Raw genomic sequence first — 25,478 nt, 5'->3', positions numbered from 1 at the left:
TTGAGCTGCTCGCAGAAAAATACTTTTCACTGTACTTGTGTACACGTGACACTAAACAAATCCAATCCAATCCAAAAGCAGCGCCTTGGCTTTTACCTTTATCAGTCTCCCATGTGGGACCATGTCAAAAGCCTGACTGAAGTCGATGTGGACTTCATCAACCGCACTACTCTCAACTACACACCTGAACACCTCCTTGAAAACTTCAATCAACGTTCTTAGACATGATTTCCTCCTGAACCCGAGCAAGAAAACTTTGAATGCACAAACTATTACTTGAAGTAAAGTTCTACAAACCGCAAGGCTGTGTGCCAATGGCTACTGGTTACAATTCTGTCAGTATACCCAGATATCCTTCAACGTAGGAAATGCCACAGGCATATATGAAAGGATCAAAAAGGAAATAGGTCAATCAACATTGAAAACAGCTCTATTGAAAACAAGGGCAGTGGAGGTCATCACCAATTAAACAGTTGGAGAAATATCCTAGAGTTAATTGCGCCCAGTCAAGGAGGAAGCTTTAGTCAAGATTGTCGAACACAAGTCAGACGACCAACCAATGTTAAAATGCACCAAGTGGAGGTGACATATTCTGCAAGAAGCTGCTCCTCCAATCACAGGTGGGTTCTCTCCTGCATGTGCTGTAGAAAGTGAGGCTGCAACCTGCCAGGGGTGTAAGGCCAGGAGAGGCTGTCAGAAGTAATAAGGCCAATTGTAACTCACTTGCCTCCAGCCAAGCAAACATCAGCCAGTCAGCACCTGAATTTGGAAACTCCCTGTTCCACATAGTTTGGGTCCACACGTTAGTTCCTTTAGTTTTGAGCCTTCAAAATATTTTTTTCTGTACTGCTTGCCAATTGTGTTGCACTTGCTTACTTTGATGCCAATAGAGCAGAATGGTGTAGTCTGTTTATGCACACCATTGAAAATCTGAATGTATGGTGTACAAATACTGACTAACGCTGTGGGAAGGTGGAGGCAAAGTCAATGTTGTTATTAACAGAGAAACGTTTCAACACATTTATACCAAAGGTTTAGGGGGGGGGGAGAGAGAGAAGGAGAAAAGAGAAATGCAGGGGACCTGGTATTAAGGTAGTCTCTTTTTTAGCCTCAGGTGGTGGCACCCTGTGAGCAGAAATGCTAGTTGATGGAAGTGAATGGGGGGAGGGAGGGAGAGAGAGAGAGAGAGAGAGAGAGAGAGAGAGAGCTGCAGCTGGCTATTTTTTTTTGGCGGGCGGGGGGGGGCGGGAAAGAGGGATTTGTTTTTCTTGTTTATTAGTTTTCGATTCGGGTTGGGACAGTGAGCCTGGGGCGGTAGCATTTTTTTTCCTTGGGATGGGAGGGAGTGGGTTGCTGATGTGGAAGGGTTTTTAATGGGGTTCCAGCAGCCATCTTGGGAGGTCCCAGGAGACGGGCGAGACAGGGGCTTGGAGTAGTTGATTGCTTATTGAGATTTCGATATGGCTGATCTGAGGGGGCGGGGGGTGGGGGTTTAATGTTGACGGGGAAGGCAATGGGGCAGTTGCGTCGGATTAGAGGGGTGTTTTATGAGCACAAGGAGAAGGCCAGTAGGTTGCTCGCACACCAGTTGAGGTGACAGGTGGAGAGGGAGATTCGGCAGATAAAGGACTCCGTGGCAGGGTGGTCATTGATCCTGCAGAGTATAAAATTGGCCTCCTCATGTGAGAGATTGGAGTTTAATTCAATTTAAGGTGGTATATAGGATGTACATGACACACATGAGTCAGTTTTTCCTGAAGGTGGTGGATAGATGTGGGTGATGTTCAAGGGGGCTGGCAAGCCACTCCCCATGTTTTTGTCTTGCCTGAAATTGGTGGAACTTTGGCAGTCTTTTGTGGGGATTATGTCAGAGATTTTAGGGGGAAAGGTGGCTCAGAGCCCATGGGTGATGATATTTGGGGTTTCGGAGGGCCTTTGTCTCCCTGGTAGCCTGGAGGAGGTTCGTTCGGGTGGCGGGCTCCGGAGCAGTCCAAGACAGGAGATTGGGTAAGTGACCTGGCGGAATTCCTGCATTTGGAGAAATAAAGTTTGCCACAAGGGTGTCAGAAGAGGAATTCCACTTGAGGTGGAAGCTCTTCACCTTCTTCTTTAAGGACAACTAAACGCCAGCGGTGGGAGTTGTTGTGTTTGTCAATTTTTTCTCTTTTCAGGAAAAGCAGTGGTGTTGTCACTGAACTAATAATCCAGAGACCCAGGGTAATGCTCTGGGGACCTGGGTTCAAATCTCACCAGGGCAGATGGTGAGATTTGAATTCAATAAAAAATTGGAATTAAAAAATCTGATGATGACCTTGAAACCATTTTCAATTGTCATAAAAACCCATCTGGTTTACTAGTGTCCTTCGGGGAAGCAAATCTGCCATCCTTACTTGGTCTGGCCTACATGAGACTCCAGACCCTTGGTTGACTTTTATATGCCCTCAGGGATGGGCAATAAATGCTGGCCCAGCCAGTGATGCCCATATCCCATGAGCAAATTTAAAAGAAAAACTGCAGATCTCGGCTGAATGCATCTATCCCAAACCCTGGTGCGATTTCACACTCGCAAGATCTACAACTGATAGTATCTTCTCAGTCCGGCAACTGCAAGAAAAATGCCATCAACAAAGGAGACCACCACATATTGCCTTCATCGATCTCACCAATGCATTTGACCATGTGAGCAGAGGTGGCCTATTTAAGCCACTGGAGAAAATTGGCTGCCCACCAAAGCTACTCAATGCAATCTCTTCTTTCCATAACAAGATTATAAGTATGGTTAGCTATTATGGGAAAACATCAGAACCCTTTGAGAACCACAGTGGGGACAGCACAGTAGCACAGTGGTTAGCATAGTTGCTTCACAGCTCCAGGGTCCCAGGTTCGATTCCCGGCTTGGGTCACGGTCTGTGGGGAGTCTGCACGTTCTCCCCGTGTCGGCGTGGGTTTCCTCCACGTGCTCCAGTGTCCTCCCACGGTCCAAAGATGTGCAGGTGAGGTGGATAGGCCAGAATAAATTGCCCTTAGTGTCTAAAAAGGTTAGTTGGGGTTACTGGGTTACAGGGATAGGGTGGAGGCGTGAGCTTAAGTAGGGTGCTCTTTCTGAGGCGGCCGCACAATGGAGGGCTCCCGGTCGGCAACGGCATTTTCGGGGCTTTAAGCCCCGGTCCCAGGGTCCGCGGAGGCGGCAGAAGAAGGGAGAAGGCACGGAGGAGGCACAGTGAAGACACAGGAGGAAAAAAGGAACAAAGAAAAAATGTCGAGGGCGAGCAAGAAAACGGCCGTAAAAAAACCAGCTGGAGGTCCGTCGGGGAGTGGAAAGGTCACCGCGGGGTCACCAGGAAAAATGGAGGCTGGAGCACCAGGGAAGGCTGCACTGCTTACGGCTGAAGAAATAACTAAGGTGATAGCTGTGGAATTTGAAAAGCAGTTGGCGCAGATTGCGAAATGCATGGAGACGGTGAGGAAGGAGATGAGGGAGGTTTTGAGTGTGCTGGTGGAGGAGGCGGTTTCCCCGGTGAGGATGGAGGTGGCGAGCCCAGTGGCGGAGGTGCGAGCGCAAGGGGAGGCGCTGAAGGAAGTGGAGGAGACATTATTGCAGCACGGTGATCAACTTGCCTCGATGGGGAAAGAGATGCGGAAGGTGATGGATACTAACAAGGATCTGCGAGGAAAAATGGAAGACCTGGAAAACAGATCCAGGCGACAGAATTTGAGGATTGTGGGGCTGCCCGAAGGAGTTGAAGGACCGAAGCCGACTGAGTACTTTGCCGCGATGCTGGCAAAATTATTGGGGGAGGTGGAGGATCCCTCCCGATATGAACTGGATTGGGCTCATCGGTCGTGGAGGCCTATACCAAAGGCGAGTGAGCCGCCAAGGGCAGTGACTCTGTGCTTCCGTAGGTACAGGGTGAAGGAGAAGGTCCTGAGCTGGGCCAAGCAGAAGCGGGTGGTGCAGTGGGCTGGAGCTGGTATAAGTGTATACCAGGACTTGGCGGTGGAGCTGGTAAGGAGGCGGGCTGCCTTCAACCGGGTGAAGAGGGCACTGTACATTAGCAAGGTGCGGTGCGGCATTGTATATCCAGCGAAGCTGAGGGTGACTTACAAGCTCAGGGACTTTTATTTTGGAACGGCGGAAGCAGCGGAGGAGTTTGCGAAAGCAGAAGGACTGTGGCAGAACTGACAAATTGAGGAATGGCCATGTGCCGATGTAACCTCATGACTGTATTTTCTTCTTTTTTTGTATCACTGCGCGCGGGTGTAGAGATTAAGGGAGCCAATGTGGTGTATGTTTGGACAGGGGAAGGGACGGGACTTTCACTCGAGATGAGGGTTCTTTGGGGTGTAGGTGGATATGCGGGGTTTGTGTGCTGGAGGGGGATCTTTGGGCTTTCCTGGGGCCGGGCAGGTGGGAAAGGGACCCGGGCGGGGGCCTCCATGCTGGCCGGTTTAAGCCGGCCAGTGAACGGGAGTGAGGTGGGGCGAGGGGCTGCGGCCATCGGAGCCTGGCAGAACAGGGTCCGAGTGGTCTAGCCGGGGTGGAAAGTTGCGGGGAAGGAACCGAGGTTGGGAGGAGGAGCTTTACAAGAGGCAGTGGACAGGAGGAGCTGGAGACCTGCGGTTTTGGGGGCGGGGGGGGAGCTGTGTAAGACTAAGGGTGACTACGGGTAATCCCTGATTCCTTTTTGCCATTTGTTTATGTAAACATGCGGGTTGAGGTTTGGGGGTTGGTGGGATCGTTGTTATTATGTGGACTGACATATCTTGCTGATTATTGTTTATTGTTGATGGATGTAAATGTGGGAGAAAATGTGAAAAAGGAGAATTAAAAAAAAATAGTTTGGTGCTCTTTCTAAGAGCCGGTGCAGACTCGATGAGCCGAATGGCCTCCTTCTGCACTGTAAATACTACGATTCTATGAAACAGGGTGGTGTTCTGGCACCTACATTCACCAACATATTCTTCTTTTTGCTGCTGTTATATGCTTCAGGTCATCTACTCAGATACCAGAACTGATGGATAGGTATCCACCTTTGCTCAACCACGATCAGAGGCAAAGGTGCACCAAGTCCCCATCGGAGTTGGTCTACACTGATGATGCTGCACTAATATTCCAAACAGAGGACCACCGATAGGGACAAATGGACAGACTCTCTTGTGCCTGTAAACAGTTTTCTTTTGACAATCAGCATCAGGAAGACGAATGTCACAGTCCAGGATACTGCTATACTGCCATCTGTTAGCATTGATAGCGCTGGAGGCGGTTAATAGCTTCACATACCTATACTTAACAATTACCTGCAATTTGTTAATTGAAGCTGAAATCAACACAAGCATTGCAAAATCTGAAGCCGCAATGTCCAAACTGCACAAGAGTGTGGAATAGCAACCTGTCAGCGAACACCAAACTGTGGGCTTACCCACAGTGCATCCTCAGTGCATTCCAGGTTTCTCGGAAGTGAAACCTGGAAAACACATGCGAGGCAGAAGTAAAGACTAAAGAGGTTTCTTGTCTGTTGTATTCTTGGCATCTGTTGGCAGGGTAAGGTAACCAAAGGTCCGAGAGGTAGCTAACTCCATCAACTACACTCATTGCAAAGTTTTCATGCTGGCTCGGCCACAATCACTGATCAAAGCAGCTGCATGCCAAAAGATCTTCTGGAAGTCAAATTGACCACTGAGTCGTAACCTCCTGGGTGTTCATATATTTGCTGCAAGGACGCCTGCAAGTGAGGTATGAAGTTGGTGGACACAGTCACCGACAATTGGAAGACAGTCCAATTAGTTACTTCGGTAAAATTTCAAGGGTAGTCAAAAAAAAATAAGGCAATCCTCTCTGGATACTTCTATTATCAATGTATCAATAATGGGTTTGTTTAATTTGCCACAAATTTCGAATCATGTTGCTGGAAGTAACTAGCAGGTCACAATGCAGACATGAAGCAGAAATCATCCGAGAGGTCTAATGCACACCAGGGTGGCATGAAAACACCAGATTTTGCCATAAAAGGACTGCAGGCATAGAAGACTTTGTGTGGTGTTCTTTGACTGCTTTTCACATTCATCTCTGAAATTCATTTCAAACTCTGATGGTGCTGAGAATCTTCAAACAAGTCTACTAAAACTCTCAGTGACAATAGCTACCAATTTCCAAGAAGCAACATCCTAAAATACATGGATTATCCCAGGCATAATATACTGCCTGCTGGCAAGAATCTTGCAAGATTAATTTGTTGATTAATTTAGGAGGAAGGGTTGGATTAACATCTTGTTTGAACTGTAACTGGTTAACAAAGGTTTGGATAACTTCCACTTTATACTCAGCCTACTTTGGGAACGCACTCTGACCAGCAGCCGTAGCTCACAGGTTTGTTCAAGGTCTGAATGAGTCCTGGATGAAAAATTCTGTTCCAGCATTTATAGCAAGTACATTGCGAATTGTCTTGGGTTTGTTTGATAAAACCCCTGTTAAGCACCGTGGGACATTTTGCTAAATTAAGGACACTATATAAATACAAAATTGTTATCAATCTCCTACGTATGGAAAGTTGAAAGACATAGTGGGTTTGCTGGCTTTGAGATAAAAATCATGGGCCCAGACTCTTGCAAAATAGTCTTCCAGTAGTTGAAGAAAACTAAGGGGATATTTCCCTCTTCACTATTTTTTTACAGCAAAGAGCAAACAGAGGTACGCAGTAAGAAACAATATATCCTTGCCTCTACTCTTCTCAAAACAACATTCGAAACATATTGTTAATATGCCAACAAATAATTTATAGATCAGGGGTGTCAATCTTACTCCCGTGGGCCGCACCCGGACTGCAGGCATATCCAATCCGGCCCACGAGACGATGGAAATAAAAGATATTCCTTTTAGTTTTTTTTGCATAAAGCTCACTGGCATGCCAGTAATTAATTGTAGTCTGGATGCATAAAGCCTCTTATAGTACCCTTTAAGACGCTTGTAGTTTATTTTTCATCCTGAGGATGGAGCTATGGCCTCTGTTGCTGAAGCAGGGCTAGATTATACAGCGCACTCTATTGCGCGGGATTTCAATCTATCGCAAATTGCACAGGACAAACCCAACTAGCTAGTTTTCCTGCACTAGATGATTTTTCCCTCTCTCATCTAAATTGATTAGGACTGAAATGGTGAGATCATGGTGCTATCGAAGAGAATAAAGGTTGCTGGAGAGTGTCAAGTTTTTCAAGAGAAGTGGAAAAAATAATAATCTTTATTGTCACAAGTAGGCTTACATTAACACTGCAAATGAAGTTACTGTGAAAATCCCCTAGTCGCCACACTTCGGTGCCTGTTCGGGTACACAGAGAGAATTCAGACTGTCCAATTCACCCAACACAAACATCTTTCAGGACTTGTAGGAGGAAACCGGAGCATCCGGAGGAAACCCACGCAGACACAGGGAGAACATGCAGACTCCGCACAGTGACCTAAGCCGGGAATTGAACAGGGTCCCTGGTGCTGCGAAGCAACAGTGCTAGCCACTGTACTATCGTGCTGTCCATATATTACATGGGACACACCTTTCGCCTGTATTAAGACCTCTCTCCTCTATTCCGACCCGCCATATCAAAGAGTTTGACACCGCTGTTCTTGATTAAAGAACTCATCTAGCAAATTATGAAGGAAACAAAAGCATTTTTATTAAGTGAAAGCAGCAAGACCCACTATTACAAGCTGAAAGCACTGTACGTACCACTTGTTCTCTCTGTATTTTGGAGAATTACTTTCAAATGGCTTTGGGAAGGCCAAATATTCTGTTTTTCCAGAAATGCTGTGCTCGGTGACAAGTGGTTGTTGCTCATTGCTTTGAACACTGACATTTTGAGACAGGTCACTAAACCCAGGAGGGAATATTGGATTAAGGTTAAAACCTGGATTTGAAAAAGATAAATTGATTATTAACAAGTGAACTACGTACGCTGCATCTGAATAAATAGTAGAAATATAATAGCTGTTAACTGCCAAGCACGTTTTCTCCACTCAACGTTATCATTTAAATCATAAATAAAATGCCACAACTACAATTTTTAAGAAGGGTTTATTTAGTTCAGTAACACTGAACTTATCAAATTATTTCTCTGACAGAATGACCACCCAATTCTATCCTAATCCAAATTTGAGCCTCTTGCACGGTCGCATATTGGTTATGGAAGGATGGCAAAAGGTAGCCAGAGCAAAAAGGTGAGGAAATAATAAAGATGGTGATGATCAGGGTAGACTGTTTGGATGATACAATCACATTTTTGAATAATACATAAAACAAAATGATTTACATTGACCCAAAATGTCTCAAGCATTGAATCTTTTTGAACTGCTGCAAAGTCACAGCAGCCAATTGTCACTTTTTCACTGCATCCTCTTCTGAGAACAAGGTGAAACAATCTCAAGCCGACAGTCTCTCAAGTCATGGGTCTACGCAATCAGTTACGAGATGGCACAAAAATGTGCATTACTTGGGAAATGGATTTCTAGACCATTCTACAATACTACACCTAGCATCTAAATTATTAACTGACTAAATTCACTCATATACAGTGTACTTCAGCCAATTTTAGGCAATCAAACTAGGCCTTCTTGGCATAAGCAAGCTGTTAATAATTTGCAAAGTTGGCTGTCTGAAGTTATAGAAGCTAAAATATTAGAAACCCTATTTCATTTCAGTAAAATTAAATTTGAATGCAATGTTCAAGATGAACAGAACATGATTTGTTGCAATGTGCAAAACCCTCCAAAATGCAAATGATGGCAGTAAACAACTGAATGTGATAACAAATTTAGGAAAATAATCAAACTGTTATAAATTAAAATAGATGTAACTCAAAGGTATTTTAGGAGGTTACTCAAAGCAATGCCTTCTCATGTTCTGCATCATAAAATCGGGAATTGAGTCAACACAAGGACCGTATTTTTAGAAATAGTAGTACTTACCATGAAGAAAAGGAGACAAATTTGGAAGGCGTGACATGCTTAATGGATTTAAACACGGGGTCGCAAAGCTAAATGGAGGGAAGACATAATTGCTGGGAGAAGGAGGTGGTACACTGCTATCTCTATGATTTTCTGTCTTTTTGTCTTTCTGCTGTTGATGGAGAAGGTCATTCAGCATCTGCTTTAGCCTACGAAGATAGAGTAAGCAAATATTCAGTAGATCGTAACAAAAATTCAGGTTATATCATCTTTTATCTTTAGGTAAACATCAGCTCAGACAAAGCAGCACTAAGAGTTTAGGTTACATTATCATTACTCTTCGAAGTTCATTACCCAAGACAAGGAAGCGAAGAAAAACAAAGAAATATGCAAAAACACTTCAAATTTAGGCAACATTTTAAGTTGGATTTTTCAGTTGACAGTAATTTCATGAGCTTTGGGAAGACATTTTTTAAATACATTCATCCAATGTCAACCTTTGTGAATTTAGGGACAAGACACAGCCATATTATGTGCTTGATGGAGGTGCTAAATTGATCAACAAACTTATTTGGTCAGAGGGAGTACAGATGCCAACCACAACCATCTTTCTGTGTTTAGTTATGATACCAGGTACTGGAGTTTTTTTTCCCTCAGATCCTCATTGACCTTAGTTCTGCGGGGGCTCCCTGATGCCATATTGAGTCAAATGCTGCTTTGGCACCGAAGGAAACTCTCGCCTCTCTCCTTTGGCTTCCATTATCTCGGTCAAAGCAGTAATGAGGTGTTCGAACCAAATGTTCCTAACAGAACACAAATTAAATGGACAGCATGTTTATTTATGGATGGCTTGTGCCATCTATTACTGATGACTGAGAGGAGTCCCATAGGGTGAGAACTAGTTAGGTTAGATTTGTCCTGTCTTTTCTGGATTGCAGACCCCTGGACAGATTTTTACACAAAGGATACTGACACAGTAGCTAGTTCTGATGCGCAACCTTTCAGTAGAGCAGCTAGGTTGTGGTTCAAGACCTGGTTTTTTTTTTAATGCCAAATACACTTAATGGCTCATGGAGGACACTTAATTGCCTGACATCTCTGATGACATAGGCCTCAAATGGCACAGTAAAATCAATCAATATAATTTGTATTTATATTGCAGCTTCAACGTCGCAAAATTCCGCAAGGCTCATGAGCATCATGAAACTGAGCTCCACAAGGAGATGACCAAAAGCCTAGTCAAAAAGGTAGGTTTTAAGGGGCATCTTAAAGGAGCAACACGGGGCTGAAAAATTTTAGGAAGGAAATTTCAGAGCATAGAACCTTGGCAGCTGAAGGTGAATGAAGTAGTTAAAATCAAGGATGCTCAAGAACCACTCAGAGGGATGCAGGTAGATTAGAGGCTTGTGGGGTTTGAGGCATTTGAAAACAATTTGACAATTTGAAAATTGAGGTACAATTCAAGCAAGATCAAATGTAGATGAATAAGCACATTGGTGAAAGGTCAATAGAACTTGGGAGGGAGGTACAGCATGGGCAGTGGAGTGCTGAATGGCTGCAAGTTAATGGAGTTTATTTTGAAAATGTAACTTGCAAGTTGGATATGAGAGATGTGTATATTTCTAAAAGCATTTGAAACGGTGCCACACAAGGGGTTAGCAAATGAAATTGAGACTCATAGGTTTATGGTAATATATTAATATGGACAGAGGATTTGTTAGTTAACCGATAGAAAAGAGAGAGTAGGAATAAACATGAATTTGTCAGGCTATTGCTTGCAGGGTACCACAGGATCAATGTTTGGGCCTCAGCCATGTACAATCTATTCCAATGCCTTTGATAAGGGAACTGAATATAACTTATCAAAATTTGTTAACTATACAAAGTTAGGTTGGAGAGCGAACAGAGGGGGATGCAAAGAGGGATATAGTCCAGTTGTGTGAGTGGGCAAGAACATTCAAGCCACATTCCATTTCATCTGCTAAGTGTGAAGTTATTCATATTGGCAAGAAAAATAAAAGAGCAAAATATGTTTTGAATGGTGAGACTGGGAAATGTGAGCATCCACAGAAAACTGGACGTCCTTGTCCTTGAACCCCAGAAAGTTATGGTGCAGATCGAGCAAACAATTGAGGCTACATCTGGAGTACTGTGAAATTTTGGTCTGCTTACACAAAGAAAGGCATATTTTCCCCAGGAGTAAAACAAAGATTCACTAGGCTGGTTTCTGGGATGAGTTTATCATATGACGGTATCCTATATTCCCTGAAGTTTAGAAGAATCAGACATAATGGGCGGGATTCTCCCCTACCCGGCGGGGCGGGGGGTTCCGGCGTAATGGAGTGGCGGGAACCACTCCGGCGTCGGGACGCCCCAAAGGTGCGGAAGTCTCCACACCTTTAGGGGCCAAGCCCTCACCTTGAGGGGCTAGGCCCGCGCAGGAGTGCTTTCCGCTCCGCCGACTGGCGGGAAAGGCCTTTGGCGAAAGGTCTTCGACGGGCGCCGCATGCGCAGGGGCGTCAGCGGCTGCTGACGTCATCCCCGCGCATGCACAGGGGAGGGGGTCTTTTCCGCCTCCGCCATAGTGAACACCATGGCGAAGGCGGAAGAAAAAGAGTGCCATCACGGCACAGGCCCGCCCGTGGATCGGTGGGCCCCGATCGCGCGCCAGGCCACCGTGGGGGCACCCCCTGGGGACAGATCACCCCGTGGCCCCCCCCCCCCCCCCCCCCAGGACCCCGGAGCCCGCCCGCGCCGCCTTGTCCCGCCGTTCAAAAGGTGGTTCAATCCACGCTGGCGGGAGAGGGTTGACAGCAGTGGGACTTCGGCCCATCGCGAGTCGGAGAATTGCTGGGTGTGGGCCCGCCGACCGGCGAGGCACAATTCCCCCCCGCCCCCCCCCCCCCCCCCCCCCCCCCACGCCCCCACCCCCTCCCCCGACCGGCGCGCCGCGATTACCGCCCACGCCGAATCTCTGGTGATGGAGAATTCGGGACACGGCGGGGGCGGGATTCACGCCAGCCACCGGCGATTCTCCGACCCGGTGGGGGGGGGGTCGGAGAATCGCGCCCAACTTACTTGAAACATATAACATTTCTCCAGTGGATTGTCAGTAGATTCTGAGAAATGTTTCCCCTGGCTGGAGGATTTTGCACATGATGTCATAGTCTCAGAATAATGGGCTGGCCATTTAGCACAGATGAACAGAAAACATTTCACTTGAACGATTGTGAGTCTATGGATGCTCAATTGTTGAGTATACTCAAGCAGAAGTCGATGATTTTTGGGGTAACAAGGGGATCAATAGATATGGTGGAATTGAAGTAGCTCGGTCATAAACCTTGTTGAATGGCAGAGCAAGTCAAAATGTTCAGACTTCTTGTATTATGGGGGTAAAATGTGGGAGGCCAGTCAGAGGTGCATTGGGATTGTCAGGTCTAGAGGTAATTAATGTCTGGAGACAGCCTTCACTATTTGATGAATTGAACCAAGTGTGAAATTGCACAATCTCACAAAGGTCGAAATAGGTGCTTTCATTACCCTCTCGACTTGACTATTCCAATGCACTCCTGGCTGACCTCCCAGATTCAAAGGACGAGGACATTGCTGGCTGGGCCACCATTTATTGCGCATCCCTAATTGCCCTGAACTGAAAGAATTTCAGTGTGCATTTTAAGAGTTAACGATGTTCCTTTGGATCTGGAGTCACATAGGCCAGAATTGGTAAGGAATGAAGATTTCCTTCCCTAAAGGGCATTATGAACCAGATGGGTTTTTATTATAACCGACAACAGTTTCAAGATCATCATTACACTTTTAATTCCAGCTTTTTATTGAATTCAAATTTCACCACCTGCCATGGTGGGTTTTGAACCCAGGTCCCCTGAATATTGCCCTGGGTCTCTGGATTACTAGTCTAGCGACAATATCACTACACCACCACTTACCCCACAACAAAGCTGCCCAAGTCCTGACTTACTCCAAGTCCCATTTACCTATCACCCAAATGCTCACTGACTTTCACTGGCTCATGGTCAAGAAACATCTTGATTTATAATTATTATTCTTGTTTTCAAATCCCTCCATTGCCTCACCTCTCCCAACCTCTCATCTCCTCCAGTCCCACAACCTAAGATATCACTGCTTCTCCAATTCTGGCCTCATCAGCATTGCTGATTTTAATCACTCCACCAATGTTTCAACTTCTTGCATTGAACTCTGCCTTCCCTATACCTCTCCGCTTCATTTTATGCTGTTCAGTCTCTCCTTAGAACCAACCTCTTTGACAAATGCTTTGCCCACCTAAAATCTCCTGATGTGGCTTGGTGTCCCATTTTGTTTGATTCCTGTAACATGTCTTTTATTATGTTAAAGGTACTTACAAATATAAGCAGTTGTTGGTGTTATGCCTGGTCGTCTGTTCTTTCACGCTACTAATCACTTACAACTGTGTGATTGGCTGGGCCATTTCAGAGGCAATTAAGAGTCAACCATGTAAATGTGTACTGAAGTCACGTGCAGGCCAGACCAGGCATGTGTCCTTGCCTGAAAGATCGTGGTGAAACGGTGACTTTTTTTTTGGCTACAATTCAAAAGCTTATATGCTAGCCCACAATTGACCAGGACTCCCATCCTCTGGATTGCTAATGCATCATATAGGGGAGATGATGGTGTAGGAGAATCCAGGAAACCAGCCTAATGCTCTGGGGACATATAACACAAGTTGGTGGAATTTGAACTCAATCAATAAATCTGGAATATAAAAGCAAGTCTCAGTAATGGTCACCGTGAAACAATCAGCTGTTGTAAAAATCCACCTGATTCACTAAAGCCCTTTCGGGAAAGAAATCTGCCAGCCTTACCTGGCCTAAACCCACGGCAATATGGTTGACTCTTCAATGTCCTGTGCAATGGCCGAGCAACCAACACAGATCAAGGGCAATTAGGGACGGGCAAAAAATGCTACCCTTGCCAGTGACACCCACATCCCTTGAAAGACAAAAACAACTCCACCGCATGCTATAATAATAATAATCTTTATTATTGTCACAAGTAGGCTTACATGAACACTGCAACAAAGTTAGTGAAAATCCCTTAGTCGCCACACTCCGGCACCTGTTCGGGTACGCTGAGGGAGAATTCAGAATGTCCAATTCACCTAACAGCACGTCTTTCGGGACTTATGGGATAAACCCACAGAGACACGGGGAGAACGTGCAGAATCCGCACAGACCGTGACCCAAGCTGGGAATCGAACCTGGGACCCTGACGTTGTGAAGCAACAGTGCTAACCACTGTGCTCGAGTAACTCGCAACTGGATGACCATTCACTAAAATCTATGGAGCAGCACAAGTTGGATTTATTGTACAACATTTCTTATTTTCCCATGTCTTAAGATAAATTGACACTAATTTTTCTCTTAAGTACGAGCATCAAGTACTTGCAAATAACTTTTTAAAAAACACACCTTTGCACATGGTTCTGTTGCCAAGCCAACTGTGTGTAACACTGATTTAATTGGTGCATAATGATATGCACCTGTGGTGATCCAACATTGCTGGGCATTACACTGTAAGGGCCAGTAAGGAATGTCTGCAGAAGATACGAAAGTGCCTGTGTAGAAATACAACATTTACTTATAGCTACACAAAATAGCACATAATCAAACTTCAGCAAAGCATATTTCATAAACAATCCACTGTAAAGCAAACTATTGTAAAAATATACACAACTGAACATCTTCAATGCAAATTTTCAGGACAAAGGCATTATGTACAAAAGAAAACAATAGAGATTGAAAACAATAAAGGAGAGCACTTTGGGGACAGTGACCACAATTCGGTGACGTTCATGCTAGTGATGGAAAGGGATAAGTATACACCGCAGGGCAAGAGTTATAGCTGGGGGAAGGGCAATTATGATGCCATTAGATGTGACTTGGGGGGGGATAGGTTGGAGAAGTAGACTGCAAGTGTTGGGCACACTGGATAAGTGGAGCTTGTTCAAGGATCAGCTACTGTGTGTTCTTGATAAGTACGTACCGGTCAGGCAGGCAGGAAGGCTTAGAGCGAGGGAACCGTGGTTTACCAAAGAAGTGGAATCTCTTGTTAAGAGGAAGAAGGAGGCCTATGTGAAGATGAGGTGTGAAGTTTCAGTTGGGGCGATGGATAGTTACAAGGTAGCGAGGAAGGATCTAAAGAGAGAGCTAAGAGGAGCAAGGAGGAGACATGAGAAGTATTTGGCAGGTAGGATCAAGGAAAACCCAAAAGCTTTCTATAGGTATGTCAGGAATAAGCGAATGACTAGGGTAAGAGTAGGACCAGTCAAGGACAGGGATGGGAAGTTGTGTGTGGAGTCTGAAGAGATAGGCGAGATACTAAATGAATATTTTTCGTCAGTATTCACTCAGGAAAAAGATAATGTTGTGGAGGAGAATGCTGAGCCCCAGGCTATTAGAATAGATGGCATTGAGGTACGTAGGGAAGAGGTGTTGGCAATTCTGGACAGGCTGAAAATAGCCAAGTCCCCGGGGCCTGATGGGATTTATCCTAGGATTCTCTGGGAGGCCAGGGAAGAGATTGCTGGGCCTTTGGCTTTGATTTTTATGTCATCATTGGCTACAGGAATAGTGCCAGAGGACTGGAGGATAGCAAATGTGGTCCCGTTGTTCAGAAAGGGGAGCAGAGACAACCCCGGCAACTATAGACCGGTGAGCCTCACGTCTGTAGTGGGTAAAGTCTTGGAGGGGATTATAAGAGACAAGATTTATAATCATCTAGATAGGAATAATATGATCAGGGATAGTCAGCATGGCTTTGTAAAGGGTAGGTCATGCCTCACAAACCTTATCGAGTTCTTTGAGAAGGTGACTGAACAGGTAGACGCGGGTAGAGCAGTTGATGTGGTGTATATGGATTTCAGTAAAGCGTTTGATAAAGGTTCCCCATGGTAGGCTATTGCAGAAAATACGGAGGCTGGGGATTGAGGGTGATTTAGAGATATGGATCAGAAATTGGCTAGCTGAAAGAAGACAGAGGGTGGTGGTTGATGGGAAATGTTCAGAATGGAGTTCAGTTACAAGTGGCGTACCACAAGGATCTGTTCTGGGGCCGTTGCTGTTTGTCATTTCTATCAATGACCTAGAGGAAGGCGCAGAAGGGTGGGTGAGTAAATTTGCAGACGACACTAAAGTCGGTGGTGTTGTCGACAGTGCGGAAGGATGCAGCAGGTTACAGAGGGACATAGATAAGCTGCAGAGCTAGGCTGAGAGGTGGCAAATGGAGTTTAATGTAGAGAAGTGTGAGGTGATTCACTTTGGAAGGAATAACAGGAATGCGGAATATTTGGCTAATGGTAAAGTTCTTGGAAGTGTGGATGAGCAGAGGGATCTAGGTGTCCATGTACATAGATCCCTGAAAGTTGCCACCCAGGTTGATAGGGTTGTGAAGAAGGCCTATGGAGTGTTGGCCTTTATTGGTAGAGGGATTGAGTTCCGGAGTCAGGAGGTCATGTTGCAGCTGTACAAAACTCTGGTACGGCCGCATTTGGAGTATTGCGTACAGTTCTGGTCACTGCATTATAGGAAGGATATGGAGGCTTTAGAGCGGGTGCAGAGGAGATTTACCAGGATGTTGCCTGGTATGGAGGGAAAATCTTATGAGGAAAGGCTGATGGACTCGAGTTTGTTTTGGTTGGAGAGAAGAAGGTTAAGAGGAGACTTAATAGAGGCATACAAAATGATCAGGGGGTGAGATAGGGTGGACAGTGAGAGCCTTCTCCCGCGGATGGAAATGGCTGGCACGAGGGGACATAGCTTTAAACTGAGGGGTAATAGATATAGGACAGAGGTCAGAGGTAAGTGCTTTACGCAAAGAGTAGTGAGGCCGTGGAATGCCCTACCTGCTACAGTAGTGAACTCGCCAACATTGAGGGCATTTAAAAGTTTATTGGATAAACATATGGATGATAATGGCATAGTGTAGGTTAGATGGCTTTTGTTTCGGTGCAACATCGTGGGCCGAAGGGCCTGTACTGCGCTGTATCGTTCTATGTTCTATAGATGAGAAGAAATGGTCCTATTTCTACCCATTTCCCTATAAGCGCATTTCTATTCAGTTTAAAACTCTGGTTCTTGATAGCCTCACAACAGTTCTGATAACACATCAGAACAGGAATTTATTTGATATGAACAAATAATCTGCAACATGATTCATCCGAAATAAAGTTTGTAAGCTTTAGATCAGTGTATGATCATTCTACTGCAAGTTAATTCTTTCAGGACTGCATACATTGAGAGACGCAGAGCACTGATTTTCCCAGCAAGACAGCAGAGGATCAAAACTCATTGGTTTGGTGCCCACTCAAAACTCAATAAAAGTTTACATTAAAGCACTAACATGCAAGTGTAGCATTTGTTGGTTTAACATTAACAGAAAATCAAATCCTCCAAATGATCTTTTGAAAGAGACCAGCATTCTGAAGTTCAACTCCAGCCCCCGCACACCTTGAAATATAAGCTGGAATTTGCCTTCTATTAATTTCAGTACGAAGTCTTACAACACCAGGTTAAAGTCCAACAGGTTTGTTTCGATGTCACTAGCTTTCGGAGCGCTGCTCCTTCCTCAGGTGAATGAAGAGGTCTTGACAACGAAATCCTTTAGAATGACATTTTAGAGTATAGTCTTCCAACACAATCAATCTCAAATATATCTCATTGGCTTCTTTGATTCAAATATGAATTCTAATTACACATTTTTCTGTCTCAACTATTTCCTGTGGTCGAGTGGTCCATGCTCCAATAACCTTCGACTTCTCTCCTCTTGGTGACGATTTCAAATTGAAGACCCCAAGTTTCTAACTTGAACGAGACAAACTTTTAAAGCCCTTTTTTTAAAAAACCTCTTTGAAATTGTCACATTGTACTGCAATACAAATTGGCCCAACTTCTCCACGTAACTTGTCTCTCTCATCCTGGTAGATTTGTGGTTGAAGTTCACTACCCTTTCTATCACTAAATACAATGAAACTGTGGCCTAACTGTTGCCTTGACATGTTTCTGTTCTTGTACACTTCAGCCCTCATTATAGAGCTCAATGGTGTTTACTTTTATGTCTTAACCCAACTGTTCAGTCTTTCAAGGAATTATATTTTTTCGCCCCTCCACAAACTTCAGTGCTTCTCTACAGAGTTCATTTAATGCTCCTCCTCATAAAACATATTATTTAACACTATCCCACAACAAATGGCACATTATCGTCTATCTATAATTGCCATATTTAATACTTGAGGTGTTGTCAGCAAATTTCAACTGAGCTCTTTGCAATTCTGAACTGTATGCAGTACTTCTTTCTCCCAAGAAGGCCACCTCAGCATTGGATGATTGTTTGAAGTGCTTCCTATCTGCACACATCTCCCAATGACGAGATGCAAAGTGCTTAAGTGACACATTCTTAATTAATCAACAACAAAGCAGTTGCTTAAAAAAGCTGTGTATTTGGGAGGTGTGCAGGTTTAGATGTTGGATCTCTTACTTGATCTTTGTTAGTGTTTTGTTTATCTTCCTGTTTTTTCTGGCGGACAATTGTGTTGGGATTGTTTGTCATTGGAATATGTGTGTATGAGCTGGGGGGGGGGGGGGGGGGGAGAGAAAGAGAGAGAGAGAGAGAGAGAATAGGTGGGAGACTTTTCGGTGCCGGAGTGAGGGCCACCAAGCTAGCTGGGCGGGCGAGCTCACGGAAGCGTAGTTGGGGGGGGGGGGGGGGTGCACATGTTAGGTTTATTAAAGGGGTTGAGTGAAATTGTGTTGTTACTAAGGGGGGGGGGTTTCTACTGACGAGGGAGGAACTTGTGCTAAGGGACAGAGAGGAGGTTGGGGGGTGAAGGCTGCCTAGAGGCGGGCCGGTGGAGGCGCGGAGCATGGGCTGGAGGCAGCCCAAAAAAGGGGATGGCTGATCGGCGAAGCGGGGGGGTGGGGGGTAAGGGCAATGAGCCCCCCGACTAGGCTGATCACCTGGAATGTACGTGGGCTAAATGGGCCGGTCAAGAGGGCATGCGTGTTCGCGCAACTGAGGGGACTGAAGGCGGACATGGTAATGCTGCAGGAGACGCATCTTAGAGTAGCTAACCAGATTAGATTGAGGAAAGGCTGGATCAGTCAGGCCTTTCACTCGGGACAAGATTCAAAAACTAGAGGGGTCGCGATCCTGATCAATAAGCGGGTGGTGTTTGAGGTGGGTAGAATAGTTTCGGATGTCGGAAGTCGGTACATTATGGTCAGTGGGAAACTAGAGGTGTTTCAGGTGGTATTAGTAAATGTGTATGCGCCAAATTGGGACGATGTGGAGTTCAGAAAGAGGATGCTGGGGAAGATGCCGGACCTGGACTCGCACAGGTTGGTCATGGGAGGGGACTTCAACACAGTTATTGACCCTGGCCTTGACCGGTCAAGCTCAAAAACGGGTAGGGTGCCAGCAATGGCAAAGGAACTAAAAGGGTGCATGGAGCAGATGGGGGGGGACCAAAGGAGATTTGGGCAGCTGAGGGTGAAGGAGTTCTCCTTCTACTCACACGTGCATAAAGTGTACTCCCCGATCAATTTCTTTATTCTGAACAGGGCTTTACTGACTGGGGTGGTGGACACGGGGTACTCGGAGATCACAATCTCAGACCATGCTCCGCACTGGGTTGACCTTCAGGTTAGTAAAGACAGTAACCAGCGCCCGTAATGGAGGTTAGATGTGGGACTTTTAGCTGTCGAAGGATTGTGCGAGTTGCTGAGTCAATGTATTCAGAACTACCTGAAGGTCAACGACACTGGGGAAATTTCAGCAGCGGTGGTCTGGGAAGCACTGAAGGGAAGCACTGAAGGCAGTGGTTAGAGGTGAGCTGATCTCAATACGGGCCCACAAGGAGAAGGTAGACAGGGCAGAGATGGACCGACTGGTAAAGGAGATACTACAGATCGATAGGAGGTATGCGGAGACCCCAGAGGCATGGCTTTTAAGCGAACGGCGGAGGTTACAGATGGAGTTCGGTTTGTTAATCACAGGGAGGGCGATGGAGCAGCTGAGGAAGGCGAGGGGGGGGATCTGTGAACATGGAGAGAAGGCCAGCAGAATGCTTGCACAGCAGCTTAGAAAGGGGGAGGCAGCCAGGGATAGGGAAAGTAAATGATGGAGATGGGAACCGGGTTGGAGATTCAACAGGGGTGAATAAGGCGTTTAAGGATTTTTACAGTAGGCTGTACGGGTCGGAACCCCCAACAGGGCCGGAGGGGATGAGGCACTTCTTAGGGGGGCTAAATTTTCCAACGGTGGACAGGGAGCTGGTCGAAGGGCTGGGAGCCCCGATCGGGTTGTTAGAGATAGTGGAGGGTCTGAAGGCAATGCAGTCGGGTAAAGCCCAGGGACTAGGCGGGTACCCAGTGGAGATTTATAAAAAGTTCTCTGGGTTTGTTAGTTCACCATATTATTTAAATAATGTTATTTATCAGTTAATGTATTATTTTTATGTTGATTTGTAAAATGGAAAAATTCTGTTTGAAAACTTTAATAAAATATATATTTTTAAAAATAAAAATAAAAAGTTCTCTTTGGGACCGCTGTTGATGAGGACGTCCAATGAGGCAAGGGAGAGAGGGGTGCTGCCCCCAATGATGTCACAGGTCACGATTTCGCTGACCCTTAAGCGGGACAAGAACCTGGAGCTGTGGGTCCTACAGGCCGATATCCTTGTTGAATGTGGACGCCAAACTGCTGGCCAAAGCTTTGTCCTCCAGGATTGAGGATTGTGTTCCGGATGTTATTGGGGAGGACCAGACGGGGTTTGTTAAGGGTAGGCAGTTGGTGGCCAATATAAGAAGGCTATTAAACATGATCTTGATGCCCCCGAAAGGTAGGGAGGTGGCGGTAGTGGTCGCAATGGACGCAGAGAAGGCGTTTGATCGAGTAGAATGGGAATATCTGTGGGAGGTACTGGGACGGTTCGGATTTGTGCGGGGCTTTATTGACTGGGTCAGGTTGCTGTATCAGGCTCCTGTGGCAAGCGTATGGACGAATAGGACAAAAACAGACTATTTTAGACTGCACCAGGGGACGAGACAGGGATGCCCCCTCTCCCCACTGTTGTTCGTGCCAGCTCTCGAGCTGCTGGCAATTGCTCTGAGAGCTTCAAGGTGCTGGTCCGGGAGAGGGTGGAGCACAGAGTCTCGCTTTATGCAGACGACCTGCTTCTGTATGTATCGGACCCAATAGAGGGGATGGAAGAAATCATGAGGATTCATGGGGAATTTGGCCGGTTTTCATGGTATAAGCTAAATATGGGGAAAATTTAGACGTTTGCGGTCCAGGCGAGGGGACAGGAGAGGCGATTGGGGGAACTGCTATTTAGATTAGTAGGGAGAAGCTTTAGGTATCTCGGCATCCAAGTGGCGCGGGAATGGGACCGGCTGCATAAATTAAATCTGGACCGACTAGACGACCAAATGCAGGATGATTTTCATAGATGGGACGCACTTCCGTTGTCACTAGCTGGGAGGGTGCAGACAGTGAAGATGAAGGTCCTCCCGAGATTCCTGTTTGCGTTTCAGTGTCTCCCGATCTCTATTCCGCGGTCCTTTTTTAAACGGGTCAACAAAGTGATCACTGGCTTAGGGGCAGCACGGTAGCATTGTGGTTAGCACAATTGCTTCACAGCTCCAGGGTCCCAGGTTCGACTTCTGGCTTGGGTCACTGTCTGTGTGGAGTCTGCATGTTCTCCCAGTGTGTGCGTGGGTTTCCTCCCGGTGCTCCGGTTTCCTCCCACAGTCCAAAGTTGTGCGGGTTAGGTGGATTGGCCATGCTAAATTGTCCTGAGTGTCCAAAATTGCCCTTAGTGTTAACTGGGTAATGGGGATAGGGTGGAGGTGTGGGCTTGGGTAGTGTGCTCTTTCTAAGAGCCAGTGCAGACTTGATGGGCCAATTGGCCTCCTTCTGCACTGTAAATTCTATGAATGGGCAGGCAAGAACCCACGAGTAAGGAAGTAATGTTTGAGCGGCGTCGGGGCGACGGCGGGCTGGCGCTGCCAAATTTTAGAAACTATTACTGGGCAGCGAATATAGCCATGATAAGGAAGTGGGTGGTGTGGTGGTGGGGGGGGGGGATCGGCATGGAAGCGTATGGAGGCGGCTTCATGCAAGAGCACCAGTTTGGGGCGCTGGTAACTGCGCCTCTGCCGTTCCCGCCGGCACGGTACTCCACCAGCCCAGTGGTGGTGGCAGCCCTGAGAGTCTGGGGGCAATGGAGGAGGCATGTGGGAGCAGATGGAGCACGTTTTGGTCTCCAATCTGTAATAATCACCGGTTTGCCCCGGGGAAGTAAGGATGGGGGGTTTCGGAGATGGCGGAGAGCTGGGATTGAGAGGATTGGGGATATGTTTATAGAGGGGAGCTTTCTGAGTTTGAGGGCACTGGAGGAGAAGTTTGGATTGGCGAGGGGAAACAGATTCAGCTATCTGCAGGTGCGGGACTTCCTCCGTAGACAGGTTTCAAACTTCCCACTCCTACCATCAAGGGGGATACAGGACAGGGCAGTCAGAGGGTGGGTAGGAGAAAGGAGCGTCTCTGACATTTACAAGGAACTTATGGGGTCAGAGGAGACGCAGACTGAGGAGCTGAAGCACAAGTGGGAGGAGGAATAGAGGATGGTCTATGGGCGGACGCGTTGAGTAGAGTCAACAGGTCCACAACATGTGCCAGGCTCAGCCTGATACAACTCAAGGTCATTCACCGGGCTCACATGACAGTGGCCCGGATGAGCAGATTCTTTGGGGTGGAAGACAGGTGTGCAAAGTGTGCGGGAGGGCCAGCGAACCATGTCCACGTGTTCTGGACATGACCGAAGCTTAGGGGATTTTGGCAGGGGTTTGCAGATGTCATGTCCACGGTGTTAAAAACAAGGGTGGCACCGAGTCCAGAGGTGGCGATTTTCAGGGTGTCGGATGATCTGGGAATCCAGGAGGAGAAAGAGGCAGACGTTCTGGCCTTTGCTTCCCTGGTAGTCCGGAGATGGATACTACTAGCTTGGAGGGACTCAAAGCCACCAAAGTTGGAGACCTGGCTATCTGACATGGCTAGCTTTCTCGGTTTGGAGAAAATCAAGTTCGCCTTGAGAGGGTCGCTGTTAGGGTTCGCCCGGAGGTGGCACCCGTTCGTCGACTTCTTTGCGGAAAATTAATTGTCAGCAGAAGGTTAGTTTAACTTAAGGGTAGGGGGTTAATAAAGGTGAGACTTGTAAGGGAGGGAGAGGGCTTTTGCACGATGTTTATAGATTCATATACATTGTTTATTTTCACTGTTGTTGCTGCAAAATCAAAAATACCTCAATACTCTTCGCAGGCAGTGGCAGGAAGGCAAGAGAAGAATAATGAATATTCATGATCTTCCAAAAATACTTCCTACCTGCTGGTCCTGCATCAGAGTCTGGCACATGTTTGTACTGAATTCTAATTGCCTCGTCAGTTGGTTCACTTGTTCTTGCCAGTGTTCTCTCTCTTCCACATAAGAAAGATCAGCTGCCCAGCGCAGATTCTCCTGTCGACGCATACCAACATTCTGTTGCTTGTTCTTGGGGAATGGACGATAGTTCCCATCTATAGAACATGTCCGTTTATCCTTCCACCTGTGGAAGTGGTAGATGACAAAAGTATATTATGTAACACACTGCGTGTAATAGGAGTTGGAAGGTCCAGTCAACAGCCAAAACAGCCACAGGGCATACAAACATACATTGGAATTGGTAACCGGAGTAGGCAATTTGGCCCCTCAATCCTGCTCTGCCATGAGAGAAAGATCATGGCTGATCCGATTGTGGCCTCCAATGCTCTGTCTATTCCCTTATACCTTTTGACTCAAATTAGATGTTACAAATCAGTGCTAATTGGTAACTGTGCAAATGTAAGCAAATTTGCTAAACACCAATTCGGAAATCCTAATTGGGAAACTTAATTAGTGGTGTCAGCTGTGGAATTTGAAAGGATTGATTATTAGGAAGAGTTGTACCCTCAGATGACGAATTTCTGTAACCTCCGTGGTAATCGTAAACCAACCGTGGCATTGGGTGAGAATTTCAAAATGGAATGCTGATATGTCCAAGTCAGGACGGTGGGTGACTCCGAGAAGAAACTGCAGATGATGTCATTCTCTTCACATTGCGTTTGATAAGGTTCCCCACGGTAGGCTACTGCAGAAAATACGGAGGCATGGGATTCAGGGTGATTTAGCAGTTTGGATCAGCAATTGGCTATCTGGAAGAAGACAAAGGGTGGTGGTTGATGGGAAATGTTCAGACTGGAGTCCAGTCACGAGTGGTGTACCACAAGGATCTGTTTTGGGCCCACTGCTGTTTGTCATTTTTATAAATGACCTGGAGGAGGGCGCAGAAGGATGGGTGAGTAAATTTGCAGATGACACTAAAGTCGGTGGAGTTGTGGACAGTGCAGAAGGATGTTACAAGTTACAGAGGGACATAGATAAGCTGCAGCGCTGGGCTGAGAGGTGGCAAATGGAGTTTCATGCAGAAAAGTGTGGTGATTTATTTTGGAAGGAATAACAGGAAGACAGAGTACTGGGCTAATGGTAAGATTCTTGGCAGTGTGGATGAGCAGAGAGAACTCGGTGTCCATGTACATAGATCCCTGAAAGTTGCCACCCAGATTGAGAGGGTTGTTAAGAAGGCATACGGTATGTTAGCTTTTATTGGTAGAGGGATTGAGTTTCGGAGCCATGAGGTCATGTTGCAGCTGTACAAAACTCTGGTGCGGCCGCATTTGGAGTATTGCGTGCAATTCTGGTCGCCGCATTATAGGAAGGATGTGGAAGCATTGGAAAGGGTGCAGAGGAGATTTACCAGAATGTTGCCTGGTATGGAGGGAAGATCTTATGAGGAAAGGCTGAGGGACTTGAGGCTGTGTTCTTTAGAGAGAAGAAGGTTAAGAGGTGACTTAATTGAGGCATACAAGATGATCAGAAGATTAGATAGGGTGGACAGTGAGAGCCTTTTTCCTCCGATGGTGATGTCTAGCACGAGGGGACATAGCTTTAAATTGAGGGGAGATAGATATAGGACATATGTCAGAGGTAGGTTCTTTACTCAGAGTAGTAAGGGTGTGGAATGCCCTGCCTGCAACAGTAGTGGACTCGCCAACACTAAGGGCATTCAAATGGTCATTGGATAGACATATGGACGATAAGGGAATAGTGTAGATGGGCTTTAGAGTGGTTTCACAGGTCGGAGCAACATCGAGGGCCGAAGGGCCTGTACTGCGCTGTAATGTTCTAATGTATTGCTGCGAATATTCTCCATGGTAGAGGCCCCAGTGCTAGAGGATCTGCCAAAGTAACTTTGCAGAGTTACTGCAGTGCATCCTTGAGACAGAACACCAGTCTGAGGAGGGTATTGAATTCAAAACAAGCAGCACGGGTTCAGTGGACTTTGTCCTGGTTGTCATCCAATTTCCCCAAATGCTGTTGCAGGTGGACTCATGCAGGTAAATAGTATTTGTTACTCTCT

The 25,478-nt window shown here is 46.2% G+C and overlaps 1 protein-coding gene across 8 annotated transcripts in view; it reads right to left on the bottom strand.

Annotated features, from left to right (window-relative positions):
* pcm1 (pericentriolar material 1) overlaps positions 1–25,478 on the bottom strand; it is a 313,048-nt gene that overhangs the window by 131,391 nt on the left and 156,179 nt on the right. For all 8 annotated transcript variants that reach the window (XM_072496879.1, XM_072496880.1, XM_072496881.1 and 5 more), the window contains 4 exons: positions 23,369–23,588; positions 14,401–14,546; positions 8,954–9,141; positions 7,719–7,896 (listed from right to left, as the gene is read on the bottom strand). In XM_072496879.1, the coding sequence (XP_072352980.1) occupies positions 7,719–7,896; positions 8,954–9,141; positions 14,401–14,546; positions 23,369–23,588 (732 nt within the window). The remainder of the gene's footprint in view (positions 1–7,718; positions 7,897–8,953; positions 9,142–14,400; positions 14,547–23,368; positions 23,589–25,478) is intronic.

Source organism: Scyliorhinus torazame, chromosome 3, assembly GCF_047496885.1.
Source record: "Scyliorhinus torazame isolate Kashiwa2021f chromosome 3, sScyTor2.1, whole genome shotgun sequence".
Classification (NCBI taxonomy): Eukaryota; Metazoa; Chordata; class Chondrichthyes; order Carcharhiniformes; family Scyliorhinidae; genus Scyliorhinus; species Scyliorhinus torazame.
The sequence above is the reverse complement of the archived record's forward strand: the minus strand, read 5'-3'. Positions and strand labels throughout refer to the sequence as shown.